This window comes from Castor canadensis, chromosome X (assembly GCF_047511655.1).
Source record: "Castor canadensis chromosome X, mCasCan1.hap1v2, whole genome shotgun sequence".
In the NCBI taxonomy this organism is placed as follows: domain Eukaryota; kingdom Metazoa; phylum Chordata; class Mammalia; order Rodentia; family Castoridae; genus Castor; species Castor canadensis.
Window position 1 is genome coordinate 2,388,065 of NC_133405.1, and position 11,450 is coordinate 2,399,514.

The 11,450-nt window shown below is 45.3% G+C and overlaps 1 protein-coding gene across 1 annotated transcript; it reads left to right on the top strand.

Moving 5' to 3' along the window:
- Positions 1–396: 396 nt before the first annotated feature.
- On the top strand, positions 397–9,767 carry LOC141419826 (synaptonemal complex protein 3-like). Its single transcript, XM_074063573.1, has 8 exons — positions 397–885; positions 1,439–1,508; positions 1,679–1,713; positions 2,994–3,111; positions 4,093–4,192; positions 5,545–5,643; positions 7,607–7,711; positions 9,744–9,767. Exons 1-8 carry the CDS (start codon positions 798–800, stop codon positions 9,765–9,767), a joined length of 639 nt encoding a protein of 212 aa, XP_073919674.1. The 5' UTR covers positions 397–797.
- Positions 9,768–11,450: the final 1,683 nt, after the last annotated feature.

Sequence of the window (11,450 nt, forward strand, 5' to 3'; positions counted from 1 at the left end):
GCGGGGTGGACGACACGGTTTTGCGGATGTGGAGCTCAAGGAAAGCCCAGGCTGGCCTGTGAGGCGATGTCCCTGGGCCTCGTCTAGGCGTGGGACTGGCGAGGCCCCTGAGGGCGTCGGCAGTCCAGGTCTGGGCGGACAGAAGGCCTGGTCTCGGAGGGTCTGGGCGGGCCGTGGGGGTGGGGGTGGGGGTGGGGGTGGGACGGGAGTGGGCCGGGCCGGGTGGGGCCGTGTGGGGCAGAGCGGGGCGTCGGCACCGGGACACCTGCGTGCTGGGCCTGAGTGCCCAGACAAGGTGTGGATGGGATCATTTCCCCCTGGCCACGGCTCACAGTTGCTGTGCCGGCCTCCGCCCCCCTTCTCCCGCCCCCTCCCCACACCCCCCGGTGGTCTGTCATCTGTCCGGCTGGCTGGCTGCCAATGGGTCCGCGGGACCAGCCCCCACCACGGGGTCACTTTGGGGACCGAGGGGCGTGGCCCACTTTGTCCCACCACAGGGGGAGGAGCAGAGGGGACTGGGGCTGAGACCTGCAGGGCACTGGAAGCTGCGCATCCAGTCCTGGAGACACAGGACTGGACACTGGCACCCTCCTCCCTGCCCCTCCCTGCTCCCGTGCCCCCGCTACACCGCTGCCCTCATCTCACCCCACCAGGTGGAACCGGCCACCCCTTCCTTCCCCAGGGCTCTCATTTAACCCTCCCTCACTCCACACCTCCAGCTATCCCTCCACCGCACCCCCCTTTCTTTACTGTGGCTTTGAGCTCCCAAGACCGACCAGTACTGGAAGACCACAGCCATGGCGCCCACAAGGAAGGTCAAGGGGACGACTGCCAGGGCCCTGAGGCAGGTTCAGCACCTGCCGGCACCTGAAGTCCAGAGCCCAGGTAAAAACTGCCTGGCCTGGGGCTTGGGACTCTAGTCTCCCCCCACCCCCACCCCCACACGCACCCCCAGGGGACGAAGGTCTGGCTCATCTCTGAGCAGGGGGAGCAGGAGGGCAGCTTACGTCCAGGGTCCTTGCTTGGGATTCCAGGCCTTTTGTTTCTCATGCCTGCTTGTGGCCAGTAGGTTTCCCCTTGGCTGTTCCCAGCCCATGTGTGGCACCAGCACAGAGCTCATGAGGCAGCTCCTCTGGGCCTGTGCAGTCCTCACCTCCAACAGGTCTCATAGGAAGGGGGACATGGTTTACCATGGCTTTCACCCTGAAATTCAGGCTCACTGCACAAATGCCTCCAGAAGATGTTCCCAGGCCCTGGCCTAATTTCATCTGTCCTCCACACGACTGATTCCATCCATATATTTATTCCTGCTTTGAAAACTCTGGCAAAGAAAGAGCCCAAGAAACCCCATAATGAGGACACTCCTCCGTGGCAGATGCTGATCAAAAGAGCACACTTGATTTGTAAACGGTTCTCTTCTTTCTCCTTGTCCATGCAGCAAACAACCCAGGAACTGCTAGCAGTGGGGAGGACAGTTCTTTGTTAGAACCAGATGACCGAGATCTGGGGTATGGTGTTTAAAGTGATTTTTGCCTGCTGATGAAGTGCTGTAGAAAAGTTGACTTCTGCTCGCCTAACGCTATTCTTGTAAACTTACACTTGGAATATGACCCTTCTTCCAAACCAAGCACGGTGTTTTTCCGACATTTAACTACAAGCTCATGTGATTTCTTCACAGGATCGAATTAGAGAAAATGTTGCAAAGCTTTCAAGGTATGTTTTCGGAGACAGCTGTAGTTTAAGGAAATTGTTTCAGGCCAAAGAACTATTTGATACCAGGAAGTGTTAATCACTGGACTGCAGAAATGTGTTAAATGGCTTGTTCAAATACGCAGGGTGTTGTGTGAGTATTTATTACTCGGTTTTACAGGTTTTTTTTGTTGCATATTCTTTTTGAGGCAGGGTCTTGTCATGTAGCCAAGGCTAGCCTCAGCCTCCCGATCGATCCTCCCTCCTCAGCCTCCCAAGCACTGGGATCACAGCAGGGCACCACCACACCTGGCTGAGATTTTCTAACTTATATACTCAAATTGGTACTTATTGAACAATGGTGAGGTAAGAATAATGCTTTTATTTTATACACTGTGAAATGTTAGGAGAAAATTGGATGAAATGCTCTGTATGCCAGGTTTTGTTGCATAGTAAGTGATAGGTCTTTTTGCAATATCAGACTTTTGTATTTTCATTTCAGTTATTTTGTATGCCTGTCTTGTTTTTTTCTGTGGGGTGGGGCAGTCCGACCGAATCCTCTAACAGTCTCCTTGTTGAAATTACACAAATAGCATGTGGTGGTGAACTAACGTCAACATTGTTAGCATGGGGGTGTTGTATGATCACAATCGAACCCAAGTTTTAAATTGGTACCTCAGATAATAGTTACACTAACTGTGTGAAAGGTCAAACGCTGAACAAAGACTCAGAGCCAATTTTGATTATTTTCTGTCTTAAGGCTACTCAGCGTTTTGAAATTGAACAGATTCGTCTTAAACTATTCACGGTCTTTTTCTTGTTGTCAGATTTATTTAGAAGCCTCACTGAGATGCAGTTTTGTTATCTTGCCGTGCAATTATCTTTGTGCCTTTGGGTTGACTTTGAGGTTTACCTAAAGCTGTCCAACAGTAACCACTCTAAAGGTGTCCTTCTCAAATTGGAGGATACTTTGTATGCTTGTAAACAATATGCCACTGGAAATGCTTTCTCATAAAGAAATTAAGTGCTGCTTTGAGACCCTGTTTGTAAGTTTTGGTCAATAGAAATCTTTTTTTCCTTAGCTATGTTTTACATCTAAGGAATACAAATTGAGCTACAAAGAGAAAATGTCCAATTGAGGTAGTAGCCACTATAAATTTTCACAGAAAGAAAGGAAGCAAATACTCTCGATTTTGGAAAGAATGGCTATTTGCTAATACTAAGGGTCTTTGCAATACTGCTGAGCCAGCGTTAACCTTACTGAGTTGACAATCAGTGCTAATGCAGATATTCTTTCAATGTAGAGGACCTTGAGAAGTTGTTTATCAAAAAGAGAAAGTGTATCGAAATGCAAGTCAATGCTTCTATCAATACCATTCAGCAGATAATTGACCATGGCCTGACAACCCAGCATGAGCGAAGGTGTGCTTGTTAGTACTTTGGAATGAGATACTTTGTAGCATTTGTTTGTGCCGTTCATGTGTACATGCTACTTTAAGAAATAGCTGTGGCTTCTATTTGTTGGAACCACTATTGGGAAACATATCTGGGTTGATTTTTATTTTGATCTCCTCCATCCCCCTTTGGCGGTACTGGGGTTTGAACGCAGAGCCTTGAGCTTGCTAGGCAAGTGCTGTACCACTTTTCCCCCACCCTCAGATTTTCTTCTCTCTCTCTCTCTCTCTCTCTCTCTCTCTCTCTCTCTCTCTCTCTCTCTCTCTTTCTCTCTCTCTCTCGGTTTGGTTTATTTTTCAGGTAGGATCTAGCTTGTTCTCAGGGCCAGCCTCAGAACGTGATCCTCCTATCTCCACCTCCAAATAGCTGGGATTCTAGGTATGCATCACCAAGCCTGGCTTGTTTGTTTGAAGTAAGGGCTTGCTTACTTTTTGCCCAGGCTGGCCCTGAATTGAGATCCTCTCATCTCTGCTCACTGTGTAGCTTGGATTAGAGGCACACACCAGCACACCTGGCTCTGCCTTGATTTTTCTATAGGAAATAATTGCTTTTGTCCTATATCCTGACATCATAATTGAATTGAGTTGTATTTGCTAGGGGTCGACAAAGAGGACCTTTTTGTCCTTTCACATTACGGTCGAACCTGCTTAACAGGAAATCTGTACTCATGCCATGAATGTGCTTGCTGCATTAAAGTTGAATGTCTGAAACCATTAGTCCTGTAGTAGTTAACTGTATTCAACATTGTAGAAAAAGGTCAATCTTGTATCATAAATAATATGTAAATGCATCGAGTGCGGTTCACCATCCTCAGGAGATTTTGCTTGCTCAGCTTTTCCCCTCCTCCATTGGCAGTATGAATCACGGCAAATCAACTGTGCCTTGAATGTGTTTTCCATTCTCCTTATTGTTTTGGAACATCCCAGTGTTTATTGTCATCTTTTACAGTCAGAAGCTTTGTAAGGACTTCTTGGATCAGCTGAAGATTTTGATTCAGTTGTTGGATCAAGATGTGAAGAAAGTCTATGAACAAGGAGAAAAACTAGCTGTCGGTATCCGGCTTATTTAGCTTTATACTTCACTAATCTATTAGTCCCCCGTAGCAATAGTTCATGCAGACCTCCGGGAGAGAAGGTAGAGGACATGGGCCTATGTGGACAGAGGCGGGTGGAAGATGTGGTGATGGGACACGGGACGTCCTCTTTGGGTTGCTTTGCTTTCTCAGTGCGATGGCAAGGTCGTTCTCCCATCCTCGGTTAGAAGTAAGGGTAGGGATCAGAGTGGGTGCTGCCTTTAGGGCAGAGGAGAAGGCACTGGCTTGTTTGCTGAGATTGGCCCAGTGGAGTATGGGCTAGCAGTGTTAGTGTCAAGCCTAGCTTTATGACTTAGTGGTCATGAATGTAAAGTGAGAGCATTCAGCATGGTTGTGGCAGAGCAGGTGGAGGGCTGGGTCTGAGAGGTTGTGGTTTGAACAAGCAGGACAGAGGGACAAGGGGGCAGGGTATATATGCAAGCCAAGTCTGTTGACTGACTATAGTGTAATTGAAACTGGGGCTCAGAAAGTGAGGAGGACATAGGACTGGGGTACTGGGCAGTGACAAGTGCTCCATTCAAGGGATGTTAGACTACTGAGCTGCAGTACTGAAGAGAGTGACGTGCAAAGGCAGGGAAGTAGTGGCTGGACACTGAGAAAAATGAAGAAACAGTACACACTACAGTGTCAGGTGCCAAGACTCGGGAACCCCTAGTTTGGCATCCAACTTTGTTTTGACCTTTGTTAGTTGTGAAGCCATAGGCAAGTTTAATTGTTGTACACCTCTGTTTCAATCTCAGTGAAAGGGGACACACTGAGAGTCCCTACCTCCCTCATGGAGTTGTTTTGAGCATCAAGTGAGTCGCCCTTCGATAAGTGTATTTAAATTGCTTCAGGATGATTTCTGAAATAGGATTCTTGTAGGAGACCTTGCTATTAAACTGTTACGTAGATTCCAAAGTTCTTGGGAATGACAGAATGGAGCGGGTTCTTCCACAAGACAGCGGCTAATGATCTATGGTATTATATTGAGGTCAGTGGTGGAGGAACAGATAGAAAGTCCAGCATTCTTGGAGGCAGCAGATGTGTGACTTGTCAGTTGTTCAAGAGCTAAGGTGTATGTTGTGAATATTGTCAAGAAGGACACTTTCCTATTAAATGAATAGGAGACTGGGTGATTATATAGTTTCTGTTACAGTGTTGGCAAATGCAAGTTATATAAACTTGGGCATAGTGTCTGTTAAACAAAAAAATATTAAAAATGTTCTTTTCGAGCTATTATGTTTAAATTTAATATGCAATGATTTTTTGTAAGCTTTAATTTTTTCCCAGATTGTTATTCCATGGTTTTCTTTTTATACTTGCAGAAGATATTTCTACAGCAACGCAAGGCTTTTTTTCTGTCTCTAAGTGTTCATAACAGGAAAAAGAGGGCCTTTGAAAAGTTATATGGACAGTACATGCAGGTCTGTTGTATTTGGTAACACTCTGTATTCTTAGAAAACATACTGTGGATGTGAAAGTGGCTCAGGTGGTAGAAAGCCTGCCTAGTAAGTGCAAGGACCTGAACTCAAACCCTAGTACTGCCAAAAAATAAGTGAATAAATTATAAAAAGCACCTTAAAAATCATACCCTGTATATTTTAAAGGTGAAAAAACTGATTTTCTCTCCATACTTATGTTAAACAAAATTGTTCTTATACCTCTAAAATTCTTCAGCATTTTCCATATGGTATCCTTGTTCCAGTTTGACCTAACTACGAGATGAAATTTTACTTTTAGGATTCACTCGTGGTGGTCGCTATTATTCAAAACGGGAATTGGTAAATTGGTCCTTTTACCCAGAGATAGGCATGTCCTGCAGGAAACTGAAACTTTATCCACAGCTTCATCATAGCTCTTTGTTCTATAATCCATTTTTCAGCACAGTAGCGGCAGGTGAAAGTAGGAAGTCTATATATCCTTGATTTCCTGTGTATTTCATGGCACATTTGCTTTTTGTCTTATTGAATGGACAACAGATTGGCTTATATGGCCACTTAATAAAGGGCGCAGACATATAAGAGGGAAAAAAGCCAGCATGGAGACTTGAGACTGCTCCATTGTTGTATGTGCATCTCAGCAACTTGTTTTCAGACATGTTGACCTACACGCTGTGCAGGTGTGTGCTTAGAATTCAATTACATGCTGTACAGTACCACTACTCCTCTTTCTCCCATCCTCCTCCTCTTCTGTTTCTGCTGCTTCTTGGAGGCATTTTATATGTCTTGTTCACAGTTCATGTTAAAATTTCACTCTTCCAAATTCATTGGGATGGTCGGAAACAACCTACTTTTCAAAGTACACGATGTCCATCTATATAGTTTCCACTACACAACTCCCTTGTGTCATTCATGATTGCTAAAAATTAAAAAAAGGAAAAGTAGTCATTCTGTGCATTCAGAATGCTCGATACACAGAGACACACTTATATGGAAAACGGTTAATTTTAAGTGCTTCTGCATAGCGGGCCTATTGTTTTAATCCTTCCTGAGAACCATTTATTAATTAACATGCAGGTATGAGAGAGGACTTTTAAAAGTTACTGCTAAATGTTACCGCTTGAGGTATGGCTTTGCTGTTATTTAGAGGGCTGCATGTCATGATCCTTCCCATTCAGTTATCAGTGGGCCCTGAAATTCTCACCTCTGCAGTTGTCCTCTCATCACTGTCTTTAAATTCTCTTGGGCTGTGGGCGTGGCTCAAGTGGTAAAGTACTTGCCTAAATTCTCACTGGTGCTGCCCTAGTTCAGGACCTCATCATTCCTTGCCTGTGCTATTAAGCTTTTATCCTAGGTCATTCTTCTCTAATCTGTCCTTTCACGGTCTGCAATATTATCTTCCTAACACACGGTCCAAGACTGTCAGTGGCTTCCCATTCTAAATTCTTACAGATTCAGATATCTACCTCTCCCACCACCCCCATCAATTCACCCCCTTTAAAGCTTCATTTGCTACATCCTTTCTTTCCTCCCATCCCTCCAGGTTGACAGCTTTCCCTGAAGTAACTCCCATGCCTATCATGCTTTGCTTCCTAGAATACTTTGAACTCTGAAAGTTGAATAGTGGATTTCAAAATGATGGCATTTATTCATAAACAACTTTACCCTCGTTTTCTTTATTTGTTCCATCTTGACGTTACAAAGTTCCTTGTCCTGTTTGAACAAAGTTTTGTCTCCCTTTATGACAATATTTGGCCCAGTCACACATTTCTGGGTTCCTTCAGTGTGTTTATTGATCTTCTTGTAGTACATGGGATATTTTTTTGTTTGGAATAAATAACAACACACTTGAATTTTAATCTCTAACTCCTTTTAAGTGTAGGTGTTCATGTCCATAAAATGAAGTGAAAAGTGCTGGTTTCTAACTGAGCATGGCTTTTTATTTTAGAGCCTTGAGGACCTAGAGGAACATCATAAAGGTGTTCTTACCAGTGAACTAAATGCACTTAGAAAAGAAATGGATGCCCTGGGAGAAAAACTTATCATGGAAGCTGTAAGTAGTGTACCTTTAGAATTGATATCTAAGGATTGATTTGAGCATTGACTCTTTTACTTGAAGAAATATGTGTTATGTTTACCTAAGTATTAATCGTTCATTTAACATCTCTTTTCATGTTGCAACAGTGGAAGGAGATGACTGGTGCTTTAAAATATCTTCTAGGCCTTTCATTCTTATAACACCTTGAAGAAAGAAGCACAGCCTAAGTGATAGGATACCGTCATAAAGTTAGCTGCATGAATCTAATGTGGCTTGAAGATTGCAACTGAAGTGACTGCATCTTCTTTGTTCACTTGTTTCTTCAGTGCCAGATCCCAATAGTTAAAACCCAAATGTAACCTAAGCAGTGATGTGGCAGCAGCAATTCCAAAGCTGTATGTAAGAACCTTGCATGCCTTTGGTAGTAATGGTGACCTTTTCTCCTTAATGCTGCCAATTAACTCTTGGCAATAAAGATGATTTAATTTTATGTTTGGTCTTAGTGTGTCAGCATCACTCTCCAAAGTTAGAAAGCACAACATGGAGGGTTGCATTGTCTCTTGTGAAGAAAAGCAAAGACACAATCTATTTTATGTACATACCTACGTGAAAACTCACTAAGTTACAGTTATCCAGCGGTTTCATTGTGATATTTCCATACATGCCTATAATGTGCCTTTATCAGGATCACCTCCTGTAATATTATTTTGACCCCCTATTTTAAACCATTTCAACACGTTGAATTATTCCATTTTCATATGTGAATATAAAGCACTTCAAGCATATTTATACCCCCTCTCTTTCTCCATCCCACTGATACCTGTCCCCAAACAGTTTAGAGTTTTACACTCGTGCAGTTCTTTTGGTGGTGTTTTGTTTGTTTGTTTACATCTACATTCTGCATATGATTGCAAACATGCAATGCTTGTCTCTCTCAGTCTGGCTTATTTTGCTTTACGTGATGACCTCCAGTTCCATCCATTTTCCTGCAAATGGCATAAGTCAATTCTTTGTGGCCGAGTAATACTCCTGTGTGTGTGTACGTATATAGAGAATATTTTCTTCATGCGTTCATCAGTTGATGAGCACCTAGGCTGCTTCCACAGTTTGGCTACTTGTGAATACTGCCGCTATAAACCTGAGTGTGTAGATGTCTCTATTGTATGCTGACTTACATTCCTTCACTTATCTGCCCAGCAGTGGTACAGCAGGATCATATCTTAATTCTGTTTTTAGAGGAACCTCCATACTAATTTCCACAGTGGCAGCGCTAGTTTGCATTCTGTCCAACAGTGAATAAGGGTTCCTTTTTCTCTGCATCCTCGACAGCATTTGTTGTTGTTTGTTGCCTTGCTGGTTGCCGGTCTGATTGGGTGAGCTGGAATCTCAGTGTCATTTTCATTGAGAATGGTCTGTTCAATTCATTTGCACATTTATCACTTGGATTATTTATTTTTAGTGTTTACTTTTTGGAGCTCTTGCAGGGTGCTGGTGGCTCACACCTGTAATCCTGTCTACTCAGGAGGCAGGGATCAGGAGGATCACTCTTCGAAGCCAGCCCAGGCAAATGGTTTGCGAGACCCTATCTCGAAAATACCCAACACAAAACAGGGCTTGTAGGGTGGCTCGTGATAGAGCACCTGCCTAACAAGTATGAGGCCCCGAGTTCAAACCCCCGTACCAGCAAAAATAAAATTTTGGAGCTCTTTATATATTCTGAATATCAATCCTTTATCCAATGGGTACCTGGCAAAGATTTCCTCCCAGTAAGTAGGTTGTGTCTCGATTCTGGTGATCATTTCCTTTGCTGTGCAAAAGCTTTTTAATATTACACAATCCCAACAAAATGGATGAAATCTCAAACAATTAAGAAGATTATAAGAATGATCGAGGAGGGACTGGGGATGTGGATCCCCAACTTGTCTTCTGTGTCCTGCTCCCTCCCCATCCTCAGAAGGCACACAAACACACAAGCATCTCCTCATAAGAGGTCGGTTTTATTGTCATCATTGTACAACAGTTGGTATCAATCTCACTGTCTACACAGGTGGCCACCTGCCAGGGCCTCTGAAGCCTTCGAGGATAGCCCTGAAGTCCTTGGCCTCATTCCCTCTCACATTACTTGCTGCCCAGGTCCTCACTACAGGTGGTGGAGGTCTCTTCATCCTTCTGGTCCTGCTGTGGGTCATCTTGAGGGGGATGCTCATTCCGCTGGTCCAATCCCACCAGCCCTCTCCCTTTCTTAGCTTCAACAAGTGCAGTGTGATCTCTAGAGGAGGCTTTTTTCTTCAGACTCCCTTGACAGGGTATGCTGACCTTCACTGTGGTCCTGTGTGGCTGGAAGGACAATAGGGAGATCACAGAAAGGCGTTGGTGGGGGGATGGAAATTGAAGAGGGATGGGAACAGGGGACTCCATGCCGGGAGTGTGATGGGGGGAGGGGAGGCCTGGAAAGGACAAGGAAGGAGCAGGCTTGGGGGGTGGGGAGTTAAGGGGAACAACAAGTGAGTCGGCTCACCTTGCCTTTACAACTGTGTTGAGAAGAAGTCCTCCTCTTCTTCCCTTGGGTCCTTGAGGTCAGATGTTCAGTGTCTCTGCTGTGTGTCTGTGGCTTTCTGGCCATCTTTCCCATGTCAGTGTCTGCCAGTGGTATATCCCCAGGCTTCCTTTCTGGGGCAGATATAACCCCTCCAATACAGTGAGGGGTCTCACCCTGTCATTATGTGGTCAGCAAGCCACTCACCTAGCCAGTCCAGCCATGGCCTCAGAAGGGGCTTAGACATCACAAAGCCCATGTGGACCTGTCCATTGGGAAGGGGGGTATGATGAGGAGGCCAAGAAGGTCTGGTCAGAGAAAGAAGGAATGTGCTCAGATGCTTTAAACGGCTGTCCCCAACTGACACGGTACCCCACGTACCTCCCCAGGTTCACGTTTGTTGGGTCGTAAGGCACAGATTGGGTGTCTCTCCACACCTCTCCCACAGACACACTGTAAGCAAAACTTTCTGTTCTCGACCGTAACCGAATTTGTGTACGTCTTACCTGAAGTTCCTCCATGCTCACCTGGCTGTAGGTAACACAATGTCACTCCTCAAGGGAGGATTTGGTGAGACAGTGACTGTACCATTGTGGGAAGGTGCATGGTGAAAAGACATTCTGTCCCTCCCCTCACCTCTGAGAGGTACAAGATGCCATCTTGAGAGATTATGCATTCCTTAAGACTGAGCTACTCTGGGGTCTTGAAAATAAGGAACAATCATGACTCAGGGAGTCTTGGGAAATCCGGCCACAGTGTCTGTGGAAGGCAGTCAGAAGAGGGTTGATGGAGAGGGGAGAGGGTCTGACGTGGTACCACAGAGAAGTTCAAGGTAAGGGTAGCTATGGCAGCAAAGGTTGTGGTGGTTGGAAAGCTGCATCCTCCCTGGGGAGGGAGGAATCCTATTGCCTGAGGGTCACAGCAGAAACAGAGCACTGAGTGCATGGCTCCCTTGCTACTCAGCCTCCAAGTCCTGCCTCCTGGATACACATGTCAGCTGCCACGTGATCTGAGCCCCCAAGCCCAGACCTTCCAAACTGTATGATTTCTTCCCACCAAACAGTGAGATGAACCACTGGGCGGGGTCTAAAAGCACTGAGAGCAGCAGGCAGAGGTGCTGCGGTCCCCCATGTTTCTCTTTGCAAGTGCAGAACTCAGTGTTCTCTTGGCTCCATTGGTGGGACACACCTAGACTTGGATGCTTGGTGCCTCTGGGGG